General features: G+C 38.8%; 1 protein-coding gene across 6 annotated transcripts in view; it reads left to right on the forward strand.

The window, feature by feature from the left end:
* lrp1bb (low density lipoprotein receptor-related protein 1Bb) overlaps positions 1-20,377 on the forward strand; it is a 332,674-nt gene that overhangs the window by 112,215 nt on the left and 200,082 nt on the right. For all 6 annotated transcript variants that reach the window (XM_049594030.1, XM_049594032.1, XM_049594034.1 and 3 more), the window contains one exon: positions 2,942-3,079. In XM_049594030.1, the coding sequence (XP_049449987.1) occupies positions 2,942-3,079 (138 nt within the window). The remainder of the gene's footprint in view (positions 1-2,941; positions 3,080-20,377) is intronic.

Consider the following 20,377-nt stretch of genomic DNA (forward strand, 5'->3'; position numbering starts at 1 on the left):
GCATTTTCAATTAAATGGATGCGTCCTCAACTCACTTTAAGCCTCCATTAGCAAACCTGAATTTGTCATCCTCTGATCATGTTCTCATTAACACTGTGTGCATTTGTGCTTAACTTGCTACGGTTTATTATGTTGAAGCCTCTTCAAATCCATGGTAAACCTACAGTAGTGTTGTCACTTATTCTGGCTGATTAGACACTATTGGTTGTTAGTGTCGCTGCATCATTCTTACCAGGTAATGATATTTGGTTATCTCCCATAAGTTCTAGTATAGGCCTAATCTCAACCTGAGCAGTCAAACTAATCAATGAAAAAGCTCTTGTAACTAAAGTTACACTTCTAAATTCCATTTAGCTACTTGAGTTTCAGGGTCTTGGTATCGATCAGAGCCATTGTTAACAAACGAGTTAAATTGTTTGCTGTGAAACATGCCAATTCTGTCACACTGAACTTGCTAACTGTACCTTAAGAGGCACATTTAGCAATTACAGCCACTGTGTGCTGGATCTAAACATTGTTTGCTTGGCAGTTTTAATTAAATATGCATGAACTCATTGAAGAATACATTTGTAGATGACTATTTTGTTAAGGTTTTCATCACTTTTATTGAAACAGTGTTCATTTAGAGCAGCTATGAAATATCCAACTGTTTAGTTCAATGCATACTGTACTTACAGTATTGTATGTAATTGCTCCTGAAGATGCTCATATCACAGCTCATCATCACTGACAGCCTGTAGGGAGTTGTAATTGTTCGTGCATTCGCCTAATTCTTTCGGAGTTCTATTTCTTGTACCAGTGATTTCAGCCTTGTTTAAACTCAGTACTCTGCGGATTGCTGAGAAGGATCTTAAATGTGTGCCTGAACTGATCAGGCGCATGCAGTATGCAGGATGTTCTGTTAAAGCATCATTCAGCACCTTGGAATGGGAATCTAATCTGAGAGAAGCTTCAGTATAGCTGTCGGAGAATGTGTTATACGGTGCGGTGTGCTATCCTGCTTATACAACTTTGAGCAATCATCCAACATAGTACAGTAGTTTGGGAATTGACAGAGGAATTCTGAATACCTCAGCCGTTGAGAGACCATCTGTGTACCCCTGCATGACAGATCAGAGCCACTGAATATTCATGCACCATCCCTCCCCTTATCACATTAGATTAGAACCCATGTGGCGAGATAGCAAGGGGAGAGGCTGACAACGCTGTTACCTCGTCAGAGACCCTTACTGCTTTGTGTTAAATAGCACGTTTTGCCAAATGGACATGTACTATGGTGTGGCACTGGGTGGAATCTTCTATGACGGTGTGTCTGTTTCTGAAGAAAGTTAGAATTCCCTGTGCATTTTGAAATGTGTAACAGTTCAACACGAGGATCTATGTTTACTGTGGGATCCACCACATATTTGAGTTTGATTCCAAATGTGAGAGATGTGTGAAGTGCGAGCAGTTTCCGAAGGGATTTTTTTTCCTTGTGATTTTTCAAAAATGAACACTGACATAAAAGTCAAGTGTGTAAATGCAGTGTACACACTTAGCTTTTCAAGGCAATGGGCAATACTTTGAAGATCCTCAGGGTATATTTATTTTCTGATTATGGAGTAATGGTCATTTAACTTGTTTTTAATGTATGTCGAGTGCTCCTTATGCTGCTAATCCAAATGGATCTTTCTTATCCAGTCACCCAAACCTGATTTAGAAAGCAAATTAAGCCTTTATAATATACATTTTTTAAACACATATATACTGTATTCCTGTATGATGGATTTAAAAATAGATTTTTGTTCATGATGTCTGAAAAATATACCAAAAGTCTATCCTTAAAAGAACTGGAAGAGAAATGAGAAGACATTTCGGAGCCCAGCAGATGAGGCTGCCAGTTTGCTCATGTGTGAAATATGAACTCTCAGAGACAAGGTCACTTATATTTGACTTACCTAAATATGGCATAGAAATAGTGTGAATCACTGGGGCTTGAAGAGATAGCCAAGAAATACTCATTAAAGAAGAAGCCTCTCCTGCTACACCTTTTAGAGCCATAAAAATGCTTGGGAGGAGAAACTAATATAAGTCATTATTGTGTCAATACAGACGCACAACTACTTGGACATATCACTTCTGTAAATCAACAGGGGATGACAGGCCTCTTTGTAATAGCCACATTAATTGCTGCATCTCTTACCTTTCGAAGTACAAATGGATGCTGTGAATAAGTAACCGCCCAATCAAGATGGTCCAAATGCTCTTGGATGTGAGTTCCTCGGGGTGGGATAACTCCGGGGATTGTTACAGACCCCATCACGTGGGCAATAAATCTTCCCATTAAGTGGCTGCAGCGGCACATTGGTAATTGATATCAATGTAGTTAAGGTGGAGATGTGACACATTTACAGTGCTGGTGCACTGGTCAGCTGTGTTTTATGTGCTCTCGTGGCTGCCACATGAATGAGGGTCACCTATGTGCCTCATGAATCCTTAAACAGCTGCTCTCCGCTGTTTGCCTGGCTGGCGGGGAGAGTCGGGCAGTTTGTTATAGGACTTCACCAGTGCGTCTGCAGAGCAGTGTGGCGAACATCTGTTGTGTGTAAAGAACAATGCGGTGTGAAGTATAAATACATTTGCATATGCATAGGTTCTTCCACTTCCTTTTATGGAGGTCTTGAAATATCAGCACTTTGAGAGGGAAGTCAAAAAAACACTGGAGGAATTGTGTTTACCTGCAAAAAGTACCAACGGTAATGACAATGAAATATGCAAATTTATTTCACATATGGTCTCCCAATGTAATTGCTGCTCCATATGCTTAAAGAAAAAACTTGTTAAAGCTGATATGGCTTTGCAGTGAAGTGATATAGTTCATGAATTATTAATGTTGGGGAGGTGGGGGGTGGGGGGGGGGGGGGGTGGAGATAGTTTTTTGATGATTGTTTCTCTTCTTTAGGTGCGCAGGAGGTGGTGATCAGATGTCCTCTCAATCACATACAGTGCATCGGGACAAAAAAATGTATTCATTTCAATAAACTCTGCAATGGGGCCAGAGACTGTGAAGACGGCTACGATGAAGGAGTTCACTGTCGAGGTAAGAGTTAATGACGCTTTCACAGCCTGATTCTTTTTTCGCCTTGGGTTTCGAATACATAAATTAGTAAGTATTCTCATTATTATGTAAAAACAGATTATGCTCATTTTATTTGGATTATTAAGATTGTGGAATTTATTTTACACATTAAATCTGTATTACATTTGTAAAATATATAGCTGTGGAAAATGCTTTACTTTTATTCCCTGTTAATAATAGAGATATTCATTATTCCAAACTTTAGTCAAGTAAATTTCATCCTAAGTGTTCTCTTTGGTGATTATAGGAGTTCAGGGATCGTTCTCACATTCACTTAGATAAGCACTGCTTAATCTGTCTTTCCTTTCTACATTTAAATTCAACTCTCAATGCGTGATGGTTGATGATAGAAATGTTAATTCATGAAATGGTAGCATGAGCTGGCACTTTCAAACTTTTCTGGTTGAACTGGTTGCCAAGGTGACTTCTCATCATCCTTCCTGTCAGAGCAGACTAGAGACGCAGCAGGACGGTAGCACCAGGTGTTGTGTTGTACACAAGTTTTTGTTGTTGCTCGCATTTTTAGCAGCTATACCAAGCTGCTATGGACACCTGGCTTCTGTGATAAGGCAGCGTCTGCTCCGTGATTGCTGCAGTCTTGGCACCACAGTAGCCCCTGTCTGGCAGACATCACGACCTTTTTTGACCTGTAAGACAGTAAAAGTCATGCTGGGCTTTGTCTCTGTATGAGTGCTAGGTGCAAGGATATGGTAGCCTCTGATTCACAGCTGTGAAGAGTCTGAATGCCTGTTTGTTGGCACAGAGGAAAAAAACAACAACTCTTGCTACAGTGTCTCACTCCCTACACTGTTGCTTACACTGATGGATTTACTTGGTAGGATGCCTGGGATCACAGAATGGAATTAAATCAAAACTGATTGAAGTAGTAGACATAGTAGTGGTATGCAATGTGTCTGCTTTGGTTTAAAAAATTCCATTTAAGTTTATAGATCACCTATAAATGGATAAATTAAATGTTTACAACATTTTTCAGGGCTGTATTGAGGCCTGTGGTTCAGAGAACTATACTGCAGCATAAATTTGATAACCTGCTCTGGCTGTTTTTCAAATCTGCTGAATTGTTCTCGAGCTACAAAATGGTCTTCAGGGTCAATACCTTTACCCTCCTCTTATCCTCCAATTTACTAACATCTTTTATCCTTGGGGTCAGTCTGAACCCAGCAATTTAAACCTTCAGAAAATGATTGTAATTAAAATTATTAGCCAACCTTAGTAAGAATAACAATACCTATTACATGACCACATAATTAGTGATTGACCTAACACTGGAAAGAAAGATCTTTTTGATGTTTTAATTGCTTCATACAGACTCTCTGGCTTTTTTTTCTCATTTTCCCAACATGGTAATGTAATTTTATGACCATACACTTCTCCAGCCATGCCTCTTCCAACCTTCATGCCCTGATTCTCTTCAGGTGCTTCCTCTGGGACTTTCCGAGCATACACCTACATATATCAGACATAGCTGGGCTGTGCATCACACAATGTCTTCATTTTGATATTTGTCCAGGTTGTTGGGTATGCATTGTATGAATGGACAGCAGTCATGAAATACAATAAGACGTTCATCGACAGTCTTGATCAGTGAGGGCTTGAATTGTAAAGAAAGGTTAATCTTTTTCAGGACCAACTTATCCCATACATCCCATATCACTGTGAGTTTGTCACAAAACGTATGATCCGAGGAAAAAAGGTGGAACAGATCAAAAATTTTGCTCGGGTTTGGCCCACTTGACATGTTGCTGTGTTGTGCTATGGCCTATTCAAGTGGTGGAATTTGTTATTTACATGACAACGCCTGAACGCAACACAGGCTCCGTTCCATTGAGTGTGTGTTAGGGCTGTCAAAAAAATTCGAAGTTCGAAATATATTCAAATATATATATTTTTTATAAGTTCGAACCTAAATTTGATAATGTTGTATATCACTGCGAACTCCGTCATGCGGGGATGGCTCGCGCACAAGCCGGGCTAGAGAGGGACGCAGTGACGGAGGGAGAGGTGCCGACGGAGGAGCCCGCTGCACCAACACCACCCACTGCGCTGTCTGTGATGTGTGACCTGCTGGGGGAGACACACAGGGAGAGTGTTGCACCTGCTGCCTCCCCGCCTACCCTTTTTGAAGAAGAGATGAAACGTTATCAGAATGAGACACCACTACGAGCCGAACAGGATCCATGCTTGTGGTGGAAAACTATGCACTGAAGTATCCAAACATTGCTCAAATAGCGAGGCAGAAGTTGGTCATACCTGGCACTTAAGTGAGGTCAAAACGGGTGTTTTCATCTTAGTGTCATGTTCATATTGTGCCAGCAATAAGCATCTTACTCTTTGTGTTTTTTTGTAAAAAAAAAAAAAAAAAATCATAAAAAAAAAAAAAAATAAATAAATTTGAATGTTTTTCGAACTCTACTAAATTAATTCGAAAATATTCAAATTCAATTTCATGGTGCTTTTGACAGCCCTAGTGTGTGTGTACAGTGCCGCGTTGTGGATTCAGGCCGGGCTCTGTTATAATTGTCTCCGACTCGGGTCAGGTTCGGTCAGGAAAATGCAGCCCGAGCCATGCTCTAGTGTGCTCACCTGTGTCTGTGTGTGTGTGTGTGTGTGTGTGTGTGTGTGTGTGTGCGCGCGCGCACATGTCTGTGTGTGTTTGTGCGCATGTCTGTGTGTGTTTGTGCGCATCTGGGCGGCCCCCCCTTATATAATGGTAGGGGAAACACTGATGTCATTGGGTTTAGACAACAAAGGCACATAGTTGGAGTTCAGGAAAAAAGAACAGTGTTTGAATTTACAATTTTATTGGAAGTAAAAACTGCACTCCTGGGTGAAAGCTGGTGGTTTTTGGACCCATCCCTCCAACCCACCTTTGGACTTTCGCTGCCTTAACTTTTGTTCTTGTCTTGCTGCGATTCCCCCGATGCCGCAGGACACCGTTAAAGTATAACAGGGACCAGCTGTGTATCATGCCGATGTGAAAGGACTTATTTTTTTCATTGGTGTCTGATGGCTGAAGTCTCTGCGCAAGCGCCAGATTTCGATGACTTCGAGTGAGACCGGGTTGATGAGAGAACAGAATCTGATAGTGGTTGAGAGACGACATGAGAGTTTACCCTAGAGGTCTGATTCTCATTAGAGCAGGATGCTTTAAAATCAGAGTCCTCCTTAACATTATCCTTAGTGTCAGATATGTTTGGGTAACATGGCTGCAGAGACCAAAACCTTTTTTTTGTACCAGGCTGCAAACATGTTTATTTCTGCTGTAAAGTTGGGCATTTTAACATGAGTGTCTTTGGGGATCTACTCGCTTCTGGAGCCAGCCTCAAGTCGCCATGAGAGGAAATACAGCATTTTTCAGCCCTGGAGATCACCGCTTGGGTCAATCTGACCCCAAGGGTAATAGGATGGCTGAGATCTGTTCATCCAACTAAACCGCAAAGCAGGATAGGAGATCTACACATTTTGTGCAAATACTGTGTTCATTTCATGAAAACAAAAATGAAAAACTCCACCTGGGAATATGCTAAAGTCAGCTCAGGTAGAACACACAGGCAGTATTTGCACGCTCAGATATCCCATTCCATGTGCCACACTGAAAAAGTGTGTCAAAACAGGCAGAAAAAATGCCAGCATATCCCCTGATGCTGGAAGGACAAGGTAATTAAAATCTGTTATCAGCTACTGGTCATGGAAAGAAGTCCTTCACACATACAGCAAGCAGCCATCATGATAATACCTTCACTGCTTGCAACTTGTAAATGACTCTATTACAGATCCCCCGAAAGTAAAATGATTAGACACCATTCTACTATAGTTCTAGCACACAATTAAAATATGATAGATGTCAGACTCACCTTGCTTTATCTTGCTGGTAGCACTAAAGAATCAATCCACAGTCTCTCAGAGAAAGTAAAAGACATGTAGAAAGAAAGAAGTTCAGAAATTCTTTTGAATAGAATTATATTATTTTGAATATTTTTGTATTTTTGGAGACAAAGCAACGGCACACAGACTTCCTTGAATCTCTTCAAAAAGTAAATCAGAAGAAAGAGAGACTGAGAACAGAAAAAATGACAAGGCTTTAATAGCACAAAACTGTACTTTTTTCTTCTTACTTTGAAAGCCAACCTCATATTGGATACCTCATAGACCTCGGTGTAAAATAAATGATAAAAGATATTATCTTTTTTAGGGTCTTTTATTATGAAACAACATGTTCATGTAATTATATAACTTTTTTCAGAAACCGTTCTCATGTATCTCATAATTAGTGCTTAAAATCTGTTTATGTTAGTACTTGGTATCTCTTTTTTTGAATAAATGAGCGACCAGATAGCTTTAATTTTTTCCCCTCATTTTTATACGCTCGTGTGAAGAGTTCTGTATGCTGTACTTGCTGGTAGTATAATGTATTTGTTCTTCACAGGTGAACCTGAAGCTTTAAGTGGTTTCATAAACCCTGGTTTCAAGACCTCCAATCTCCACCTAAAATTATTTTTCTCTCTAACTTTAAGTGCAGCGAGTTAGACAAAGGATAGAGCCACACTTGAATTAACCATAAATCCAGGAGCACCTGTGCATCAGTTGGGTGTACTGCTTTGCATTTAAAATGTTTTGTTCAAAGCGTCAGGGTTAGGATGTCAGGTGTTCTAAAGCCCACGACTACCAAACAGGAGATCTGCTGCATATTTCATTCTGTGTCACATCCCATACCTTGTTTCACAGGAAGGACAACTTAATGTGTCATTGCAGTATTTACCACTAATTAACCACCATTAATTTGACTTGTGGACAACCCAGAAGTTAGAGTTACCCTGGTTGCCTTGACAAAAAAAAAAAACAAAAACAAAGAGATGTTTCCTTTGGTTTTTGGATTACTGGTGAAAATAAACAAAAGTTTGTGATAATCATACTTTTTGTTCAGCAAAGTTTGGCTATAAACAAACTACAGCACAATGTTGTAAAGGCAGACTAGTGAGTAGATGACGTTTAATGTCCCCAACAACCTTGGTAGTGTCATTTAGCCACTTCTATTTAGCAAACCTCTTTTTTAAGACACACTGAAGCTTTAAAATTCACAATAACTATATTTACTGATGTATTTTATGTTGCAATAGAGCTTATTTCAGGCGTCTAACCAAAAGTCTCTTCAAAGAAACCCACTGACTTTAAGACAAAGGAACTGGAAATGCAAAAATGCTTACTAATTTCCAGGTTTTAGCCCTCATTACTCCATCCCCTTTTGGGCTGTGCAGGAAACATTTAAAATATTTCCATGGAAACCATGAAATTGAGGATTTTATTGTTAATAGATGCACCCACACAAGGAACTTCCTGCAGCATTTAATCCAAACATCTGAATCAAGATGTACTTTAAACAAGCCAGATTGTCTTGCCGAAAAATGGTTTTATTGGCCCATTAAGTGCCATGCACAAATTTTGGATTTGGCTTTATGGCTTTATGGCTGCCATTACTCAAACATCATCAGCTTTTGTGTTCACTTTTCACAATCAGTCCTGTTAATAATCTCACATTGGCCTTGTACAGACCCAAAGAGATTTTACCGTATCACAGGTTTATTTACAGCGTGTTGGCTTCATCTTCATTGTCCGGCTTTAACCTTGTAAACCACATACATCCACTTTCCTTGTCTTCCTGATGTCATTTCACACATCCCTTGTCAATGAATAGGTAACATGGCACCGCTGTGTTCTATATTCCTTTAAAAGGCACTGTCTGATGTGTAAGAACGTGTGACCTGAATGCTAATAATGCAGCTCATAATACAAGACTGCAGTCAGCTGCTTTGACTGCCTCGTCTGAAGCGAGATTGATTCTGTTTTGAAGAATAAATTACTCGTAAAGAAATTTTGAATTTGTTGACTTTCTAAACATATGTGATGTTAAAGATAACACATTATGGTCATTACAGTCTGTGTGCTGCCGACCTTCTGCTTAAGTTCACTCAGGGACACACACTGCACTGTGTGCTTAGTCCCACGTGGACAGACCAAACTCATTGGGAAGCAGGAGAAATTGAGGTCACCAAAGAGAAGTTTTAGGCAACCAGCTGGGTCTCTTACAAAACTTTTTTTTCCCCTCTCTTTCCTCCCTACCTCTTATGAATATACATGCTGAACATCCCGAGAGGCCTTGATATGAAGGTGCCCAGATGGAAAACCACCAAACTCTTTTCGTTCACCTTCAGGAAACTTGCTCATTCTTAATCGCATGCTCATGACTGTGCCGTGGGATCTCTGAAGTCTCTACTGCTTGCATTGAGGAAGACAAATGTCAGACTTAAATAAACACAGTTCAGCTTCAGACTTCATATGTTATCTTTAGGGCAGTCCCAGCAAGTGAACATAAACAGATATCTCCCAAATGAACATGGTGAATGAAAGGAACAGCATGGAGCTGCTTAGAAACTGAATTTGGAGACTTTGTCACTCTGTATGTCTTGGCAGTGGTCTCTTGTAGCTTAATTGTGATACCAGGCTCAATCCATGTTTGTTCAAACAGTTTACTCAAAGTTTTCACTTTCGCACCAAAATGTGTTACATATTAAAGCGGCGTTATCAGTTCTAAACCAGAACATGTACTGTCATCCTGTATGGAAAGTAATACTGGTTCATAGAGTCACCATTTTTATGTTTGCCAATGAAAGCAAGGCTCAGTAAAGCATCAGTTTTGGTTGTGGGGACAAGTTATCGTGAGAAAATAATTAAACAGAAATATAAATATTTTTTTCAGTACTAAGCTCTGGAGTTTGCATTCTGCTTTTTTTGAGACAGCATTGGAATCTTATGAGAGACTGTGTCATGACAGCACATTTACAGCAGTGTCATCAAGATCAGTGATAGATTGAAGCCAACTCAACACTGTCACGTTGCTGTCTCAAAGTGAACGTCAGCATTGCAGCCTTGACTATATATAGTGCAGGGAATTACATAACTAATGATAAAAACCCAGTGATATTTTGCTGTGCACTTAATTTACTATCCATTTTCACATTAGTTATAGCTTTAGTTTTTGTATGGAAATTGCTTTTGAATTAGGCAGGTTATGACTTTTGATTAAATTTAGATCCTCTCTTCTACTGCTTAAAACAACTGAGCTACATTTATTGAATTTTATCTTCCTATTGCTTCTGACTTTGGTTTTCCCCAGTAGTGATATTATGATAGTAGTGGGGGATAGACTGCAACAATTTTATCTGTGACTACTTTTCCCACTAACAAAAAGTTGTGCCATCAGAGTATGCTCTATGGCTTTATATGTATCATAAATATGCTATATTCACATTAAAGAATTCACATTTTGGCATTGATTACATGTGTACTGACACTATATCATATCACGCACCTTTTCTGTGCATATTGTGTCACTGCAAAGTGTGAATACGGTGGTTTTTTGTATGAATGCCCAGAAAGATAATCAGCAATAAGTTTTATGAGTCAGACACTGCTGATAAAAAAAACAGCATAGTCTGGGCTCAGTTTTCATGGCAGTGTGAATACTGGCATAAGCAGGGCTATGAGATTGTTGTCATGACCTACAGCGCTTTCATATGGTATTTTTATGTGCTTCTCAGCACACATGGTGAAAAGGTCGGAGAACATGTAATTAAAAGTGAGTCATGTATATTGTAACTTAACAAGTAATTGCATGTATAGCACCATTAAAGAAACATGTTACTTATGATTATAGCAAGAAATACCAGAATAACTGTATCCACATCCAGTCACCAGAATGAATGGTGGCATTATGTGTTTCTGCACACCACCGATATGTTATGCTTCTATGTTTCGTATGTAGTAGATGTGGGGAAACTTACTTAGTGAAAACATTGTGGTTAACACACTGTTAGGTTTGAGCACAAACACAGCTTGGTTAGGGTTGGGACAACTTTATGTTTTGGCTTTAAATACCCAGGTTGGTCCTGCTTTTGTTTATCTTGTACAGTGGTGTGCTGCTGTCTTCACCATGGCAGCCATATTACAAAGATGTCATGCCATCAACCATCCTGTTCTTTTTTTGATAAGAACTATGAACTATGTCATAGGTATGAAACATACAAATGTAATGTATCTGTATGTACAACGTCAACGTTATATTGTCGTAAATGGGTTGTGTGCATAGTGGCACCCTGAGAAATTTTCCATATGGATAGCCAGATGGGGCCTCTGGATTCTGTTATGCTGGCTGTTGTAGCGTATAGGCTAGTTGAAAACTATGCCAATATGAGAGTTAAGGAATGCTGGTATATATGCTTCTTTGGGGGGGGTCAGCGATTGTATTGGGATGGGCTGGCTGTGGCCCCGACTGGCCGCCCCATGGTGGTGCCACTGCATATGCAATCTTTAGAGTGATAGCACATGTCGGTATCATTTGAACACAGATATGTCTTTGTGTTGTACTTCAGATCAAACAAAAAATCCATTAATATACCTCTAAACGCAGATATATATTTCTAGTTTTTATTTTTATTGAAGAGAAAAAGCTGTCCTGCTGTGATGAGTTGTGATCTTTTTTTTGTTTGTTTCAGTGCTAGAATTGCTAGTATTAAGCTACTTTAAATACTGACATTGGAGTAGTATGGAAATGCCTTAGTTTTCATTGACACAATAGCACAAAGCCTTAATCAACAGGCTTATATTGATTTTTTTTAAATGAAAGTTAATACTGTTGCGTGGTTGGTTGTTCTGGTCTCTTCATCTAAACTGAAATGCAGTTAATTATTTCCTTGCTGTAGCTCTTACTAGCTGAGAGTGAATGTTTAATTCAGATACATTGTATTGGGTGAACATGTTAAAGCTTACTGCTAACATGAGAATGACATAGAGTTCACAATGTTTCACCTCTACTGACATTTAGACAACACATTAGTTAGTACTTTGGTATTTTTCAGATAGAAATTTCATACCTGAATGAGCTCGACCCAGACCATTACATTCATCATTAAAAGCCTCATTTGGTAATAGCTCATAGAAACTTGACATTTACTGCAGAATTGGTCAGCATCATTTGTTGATAGTGAAGTGAAGTGCAATCCTCCTCACACAGAAAATGCATCAAATTGAATATCAAAAACAGCAAACAATAGATATAATTCATGCTTTGTTAACCTTCCAGCCTAAACAGGGTGAGGCCTGTGGAGCCAGTTCAGACAGCTTGTGTCGCACTGTAAAAATCACACAGGATACACTGTATACACATATCCAGAGCCCTACTCTAATATAGTGTTCTGTTTAAGCTGTCATGCATGTGCTCACTTTCTCATTGCCAATGAAAGAGTTGCTACACTGCTCACAATACAACCATAGCTGCTGCAGTTATTGCAAGTGCTCACTGTTCCATTTCATCCCCCTGTAGGCTCTGATTCTGAGGTTTTCCCCTAGTGGGGAAGTTTGTTGCTCCCTGATCTCTCTCCTCTCTCTTTGTGCTAAGCTTGCAAGTGTGTTCTCTCAGGGAAAATGGATCAGTGTTTTGCATCTGCCTAATATCTACTCAGTCTAAATTTGTTTAACGTGCGATGTCTGAATAAACTGTAATTTTCTGTGTGCTATGACTGTTTGAATTTGAGTATTTGAACCAGCTGTTTTATCAGATGTCACATCAGTAGATGTGGGACTCACAAGCAGAATGAAGTATAAGGCTTGGTTGTAATCCCCAACCAAATCCCTCAGAGTTGTTAAGGTGATCCAAGTAACATTGCCAGTTTGGGTGTGTCTCAAAATTCTCAAGTGGGAGACGAGGTTGTAAAGATCCCCTGTACTGCTATTGTAAGTAAAAACCTTTATTACATTCTGGGTATTTTACCTGAAAATATATCATATTCTAGATGTAACCCTTTACCTTTATGAAGTTAAGAAAAGGTTAGTGACATGGTTTGACTGGTGTGAACGCAAGAACCACAATTTTGATCAAAACTTCAAAACAACAACAATGTAGTACTGTCATAATAGGCTGTAGTAAGTAAAAGTTTTAGATTAAACCAGTGACTGTTAATTTTCATGACCATAGTCTAAGCAAACTGACTTAGCCGTACTTAATTAACATTAAATTTGTCAGCCAAACAACAAATAAACTCTTGGCTGTTTTCTGGTAAATATGCTTTGCACATGCTGGTGTCTGTATCATTTATGCTTGCCAAAGAATGTCATTAGGAAGAAGAATCACCATTCTATCATTTTTGATGTTTGGCTGTGCGTGAGAAACAATATCTCAAGAAGGCCTTAAACTGAATTTCTTTAAATTTGGCACAATCACTCACGTTGACTCAGTGATCAACTGATTAGATTTTGGTGGTCAAAGGTCAAGGTAACTGTGACCCTGTCTTTCTGATTCTTGAGAAGGTGATAGCTCAAGAATGTGTGTTTTTTTTTTTTTGTTCCTCAAATTTGGCGCAACCGTTCACATTCACTCAATGATGAGCTGATCCGAGATTTTGATTGTCAGTGATTCAGGTCATTGTGACTTTGTATCTGTCACATTCTCATGAATGCAATATTCTTGAGTTCACTTGGACTTAATGAGCTGATCAGAATTTGGTTGAGGGTCAAAGGTCAAGGTCACTGACATCACAAAACGTGCTTATGGCCATAACTCAAGAATTCATATGCTAACTATGACAACATTTTATAAAATATGTCTAATAGGATAAAATGATGAAGTGATGATATTTTATATCCAAACGTCAAAGGTCAACTTCAGTGTGACATAATAATAATAACCACATAATGTTAAGCACAAACACTTTTATGGCCATTACTCAATGTCAAATCTCAAGAACAGAAGGGGCAACATTTGGCCAGATAATGAACTGGTGACACTAATCTTGGGTGTCCACCTTGAAACCGTCCGGATTGTCTAGATTTTCTGTTTGGCTGTGGGGAAGATGTGTGTGAAGTATCCATGCTTTCACAAACACGGATGTAAACTGTAAGTGCAAACTGACTGGTGCGGTAATTCTAGTTTTACATAAACAGTTGCCTGTGTTGACCCTTCACTTAGCTAGCGGGTAGTGCAGCAGTTATTGGGTGTAAAGTGTTGTCAGAATCTCTCAGTTGAACTTTACAGCACATCATAAAATCATTTTCAGTTTATCACATTTAAAGCTCCGAATTGAGACCTTCAGGTTTCAGAGTTGTGAAAGAGCTTGTCCTGTCAGTCTGTGAAGTTAACATCAGCTAAGATTAGCTTAAGCCGCTACAGTGCACAGCTGTCAACATTATTATTAGCCGTTGTCAGTATGATATCAAAATATTGTCAGACATGATTTGCCAGCAATTTGTTATGACCGGCCAACTATGCAGCTGTCAGAATTAATATTGCCTAATGACACATTTAAATGTCCTGATTGAATTTGAGTAATGTCTGGTATAGCTATCATGTTCACATGAATGTGTGCTAAGGTGGTCAGTATTTCTAGATAACCAGGCAAATTTACTTGAAAGTTGACTTTTCTGACTGACTGGTATAAAAGAGAGACAGAAAGAGATACCTGGCTTCCTAGAGAAGACTGGCTGTGTCAGCTCTTTCCACAGAGACAGGTGGAGACAGAGCAACATTTCCTGCTATAGTGTAGCACATGTGAAGACATCAGAACAAAGTTCCTTTACAAAAATTAAGTGTAAACTACAAGATTTTGATTCATTCTCTGACCAGACTAAAATGCAACATCTATTCAGAGAAAATGTAGATGCAGCAAGATAAGTGACTGCATGTCACAGCCTAAGGGACAACCAACAGAACAACATATAACAGCTGGAGTTTGTCTCCTCAGAGCTCACACTCTGCCTTTTTATTTACTCCTACATTTCACAAGTTTTTTGTCTTTGCAATTTCTGCTATGTTTTTGTATCATCAATTTGTAATATATTGTTGTTAATTGTTTCTTTATTATCTTAAGCAAGGTACACCCCCTGCTCACAGTCTGCTTTTTATTTATTCCACTACTCCAGATTTTGAATTTTGAAGAAGTGTTTATAGGTAAACATATGAGACATATGACATATGTATGTATATATGTATATGTCAGTATGTGTACTGAATAGATGTTTTTCTATTTTGCTCACTAATTTAATTACCTATTTTGCTCCGTTGGCTATTGTCATTTGTGTTATCAGTTGTAAATTTTATTCACCGCCTTTTAATTGTATTTGTGCTTTGGCAACACGTTAAATGTCATGCCAACAGAGCCTGGTAAATTGAATTGAACTGAGAGACAGAGAGAGCCTTGAGGTCATTCTGTGTCCCCTCACTAAGTTTCTAAGTTTATGCAGGTCCATGAATGTAGCAGAGATGGAAGTTTTCATGAGTTATTTTTTTTCTCAGCAGCAATTTGCACAGTTTGAGTCATGGGGTTGATAATTGATCAGTTGATCTGATCAGAGCTGGCCAGTGTAAGTGTGAAAAAATGATTTCTAACCACAATTGTTTTTGTGAGGCGGTACAAGAATAAGTGCATGTGAAATTGATCTAGTGATGCGTTCTTGTCTTGTTTTGTGACTTAGAAGTAGAGCAGTAAGTGTAGGATTGGAATTGTTGCTTTTGATCTGAAAGTAAACTTTAATGGCTTGATTATTTTTGTAGTTTTGAAAAGACAGGGCGTTAGAATGTAAGAGTGCTGTGCAGTGGTGAGTCCAACGAGTGAGGTTTCCACGGATCTTATAAGCTCTGTTGTATAGTCTTGCTATTGATTCAATGGTTTCCTTTATGATGAGGGATCAACTTGGGAGACTGTAGGAGATTGTCGAGAGAATGATTGCATGTATGTATGTGTCTGAAACAGTAGGGGTGAGATATGGCCGGATCTTATTATACAATTTCTGGTTGAGTTTCTTTGTTTGGTTCTAAATTTGGTGTTAATGAGTGAGATGTTAATTCAAGGAATACTCCAAGATATTTGTAGGTGTCTGTGATGGTTAGTGTTTGATTTGCAAAATGAATAGGGTCAGACATAGACTTTTTTAGGGAAATGAAAATAAATGCATTCTGTTTTCTTGACATTGATAGTTAAATGATTATATTTTGGATCAGAAAGAAAAATCACAGTGCCATTTGCATATGGTAAACAATAAAAATAAAATATATGCACATTGTAGAAAGGTCATTGACATAAAGGAAAAAAGTAAAGGGCCCAAAATGTTGCCTTGTGGATCTCCCATATTACAAGTCAGAGGGGGAGATGTTACCTGATTGATTGTAACTACTTAAGATCTTTTGGACAGATAAGAGGAGAGACTTTTTATCACAGAGGGTGAGAGTTGAAATGACATGAGTTTATACAGCAGAACTTGATGATTCATTGTATCAAAGGCTTTGATAAAATCCACAAAAAATGGCTGAAGTGACATGACCTTTGAGTTAGGTACATATTTGTTCGGTAAATAATAATGCAGACATAGTTGAACAGGTGGAGCAGAAACCGTACTGAAAGCCACAAAGGAGATAATTGCTATTGAGGTGAGTATTTAATTGGTTTAATTGGTTGGAAAAGAGTTTGTCCAATAATTATGATACTACAGGGAGAATGGATATTGGCCTGTAGTTTTAAACCAGGGTTGGATCCTCCACTTTAAAAACGGGTGATTTGGACTGTTTTCCAGATGGAGGCAAAGACAGAAAGCCTGATATAGAGATTGATCAGATGAGGCGTAAGGCTGTGAGCATGAGTCTTTAAGAAATGCATGTTTAAACTATATATATCATTAGCATGACAGTTTTTCATGAAGTTCAAAATGTTAAACATTTCATGCTGTGTAATCTCAGAGAAAGAACTGGAGGGATGTAGAAGAATAATCTTGCAATGGGATCACTCCAACCCCGATAAAGTTACCAGCTGTCGCATGATTAGTTGAAGTACTGTTTTGTATTAAGGTATCATACATGACACCCTGTGAATGAATGTATATAATCCACCATAAATCTTGACAGCAACTTTTCAGATAAAATTTCATTTCATTTTGAAATATCCCTGGTTAGCATGAAAAAAAGTTCAGTGCTTACATATTTGAACTTATTTGAGAGGATGAAAGATCAAACTGGTACAAAAGCACACTTTTTCCCCTTGGAATTTATATGGTTAAGTACAGATTCAGCACTCTACATGCAGTCACAAAAACAGATGAAAGCAACCACACACTGAAAGATTAAAAAGTTTATTAACTATATCTGTGTTTCCTCATTGAGAACTAGATATTACATGCAGGATATATTTTGGCTCCTATCTGCAAAAAAAGACTTGTAAAATTAATAACAGGGTTTATGACGCAGAGAGGAAAGATGAACGAGCAAACATTGTCACAAATTGCTTCCTAGAGAGCATAGTTGGTTGTGATTAAATATATGATTGGAGTCAACCTGTGCCAGTCTGACTCACTCCAACAGAAAATCGTCAGCAAAAATAATCCTCTGAATGCCGCTGAATGTTACAGTGGTGAGGTGCGGCTGCCTCTCCCAGCACTCTGCTTTGACAGGCTCTCTAATGTATTTGATTCCAAAATATATGGATCTATTTCTGCCACGTAAGGGTAATCTGGACTTTTATGCAGGGATGATTTCCATGTCATAGCACAACTTGTCAAAGGCAATGTGTTTGCCCTCTGCAGAGAACGCACTGATTTAAGCTATTTGGGGATTTGAATTATAGCTCTGAATTCATTGGTTGAAAAGTAGCAGGAAAAAAAATCTTATTACTGACGTGCAGAGAGAAAGTATTGTCTTCTTGGTTCATCTTCTTTAGCAAACACACACTGTAATCGATTTTTTTCTAATACTTTCTGACGCTGACATACTGACACTAAAAATAATACATTAAACAGTATATATTTTTCTTTATTTTTGAACAATGAAGCCTCTGAAATATAAACAATGTCAAACATGCACCTTCCCTCCCACCCTCTGTCTCTGAACAACATTCAATTATCTCACTTGATTAACTTTTCATTACGACAACTCAAACAAACAAACACTTTTCTCCAGAGTGAAGGAGCCCGTGATAAGTGATGCTCTTGTTCCGAAGTGACTAGCCATGAATACAGCTCAATGATTTTTTTTAGTGTTTCTCAGTAGGTTGAAAATGTGCTGCCAACCGGCCTCGTAGACTGTAACATATTAGCATATTTATTAAATTTTTGCTCCTCTAATGGATGGAACATTTACAGTAAGTAGTCAAAGTGATCGCTCTCCTCTCTCCGGTGGTACTCTGCACTGTGCTGTGCTTTTTAGTGTGTTATTCTACTTCACTGCAGTCACTTTACCAGAGAAGATGAGGTTGTAATTTCCAATAGTGTTGTATTTCCTGCTTCTGCTCTCAATACAGATGCTTCTGATTTCTGAAAAGGTCATTTCCAAGTAATCTGTCAAAGTATTACATGTATTAAATCCAGTTGTGAAGTGGAAGGTGTATGTTGGTTTATGGGATATACCCATGGGTGGATCATGAGGCAATGGAGCCCTGGGCACAGATAAGCAAAAGGCACCACCACCTCTCCTACACAGGCGCAAGACACACAGATTTTGCCTTGCTGTTTGTCTGCTGTTGTTTGGGTCTCTATGTGGTTATTGTGTGGCTCTTTATAGACATTTTGTTAATGTTTGAGGTCGTTTGGTATCTTTTTCTAGAGATTTTGTGTCTGCAGGCAGTTTGTGTGTCTTTAAGGTCATTTTAGCCCCATTTCCACCGAGCAGCATGGTTTGGTTCGGTTCGGTACGCTTTTTTCCCCCCATTTCCACTATGAAAACTTGTGGATGGTACAAGTGGAGCCGTTCCGCACCGTCCCCATTTTTGGTTCCCCTTCTGTTGGGGTACTGAGCACACGGATCTGGTACTAAAAGGTGGAACTGTGAACAGTGCAGTCCGTTGATTGGTCAATAGCGGACAGTTACTCTGTTCAGGGCTGAGTTGTGGCTGGTTTTGAGGCTCATGTAACCACTGTTCTTACCATGGAGAGTTTTATTAGTAGACTGTAACTATAAAATTAAAGGATGTTTTGCTGCCTCTTGCAGCAGCTATAGCTACTTAATTCACTCTGCCAACTGCCAGCAACTTTTAAGGTGGAATGTTTTTTTATGTTACTCAGTGCACAAGTTGATGATGTGAATCCATCAGCACACTTTAAATTTCACTGTGACAACTTTGACCATTGCATTAGTTTTTATATAACATACACTTTTAGTGATGAGTGGATTTTCAAGCGTTCATATATATTAATTTCAACCCAATTATGTGAACTGTATATATTTTGATCCTCACTCGTGGAGCGTCATGTGGTCTCTGGTAACACTAAACCCCCAAGCTTGCCTTAGAAGGACTAAATGAATAAACCCACTGTTTTTAAATATACCAAATATATGCAGCCTGTTTTATTTTGTTCTGAAAATGTCGGCATGCAACCCTGTCCTGTGGACGATAAACAAAGCCCGGACTTCAATCTGTGTGATCGATAGTGAGGAAATACAGTGAGTGCTGGACCGAGCAGTGTGTGACAACAAAACACGATGTGGACTTAGGGTCTAGGTACCATGTCTGAAGGGTTACTTTTGGTTCCAAAGGTACCATACCGAAAGTGTTTGGTTGGAATGGGGCTTTTGTGTCTTTTTCTAGTAATTTTGTGTCTGTAGTCATTTTGGTTCTCCTTGAAGTCATTTTATGTCTCTTTTGTTAATTTTTTTCTCTCTGAGACATTTGGGTCTTTTTGTAGATATATTCTGTCTCTTGGAAGTTATTTTGTATCTGTGATAAGATTTTTCATCAGATCATTCTGTGTAGTCATTTTGTGTCTCTTTGAGGTCATTTTTTGTCTTTTTTTGTACTGTCTTGACTAGGACTGGTAGAAGAGATTTTGTATATTAATGGGAACTTCCTGGCTAAATAAAGGATAGATAAAGAATAAAAAATGAAACTGTCTGATTGTAGTCGTTTTGTGTTTCTTTGGGGTCATTTTTTGTGGTTTTAGTAGTTGTGCACCTTTTGAAGTTTCTCAGTGTCCATTTTTGTCTTCTTTTCCTTTGCATCTCTTCATGGTCATTTTGTGTCTTTATTTGAGCAACATTTTGCAGATGAAGGCCAGGGAGACCCCTGGCCTTCATCTACAAAATGAAGATGAAGATGAAGGCCAGGGAGACCCCTGCCACTTTGGGCCCCTGAGCCATGGCCTGGTAGGCCAGTTAAGTAGTTCATCCATGGGTAAACCCACCTCTTTTTCTGGTCATTTACAGTGTACCCAACT

Source organism: Epinephelus fuscoguttatus, linkage group LG13, assembly GCF_011397635.1.
Source record: "Epinephelus fuscoguttatus linkage group LG13, E.fuscoguttatus.final_Chr_v1".
In the NCBI taxonomy this organism is placed as follows: domain Eukaryota; kingdom Metazoa; phylum Chordata; class Actinopteri; order Perciformes; family Serranidae; genus Epinephelus; species Epinephelus fuscoguttatus.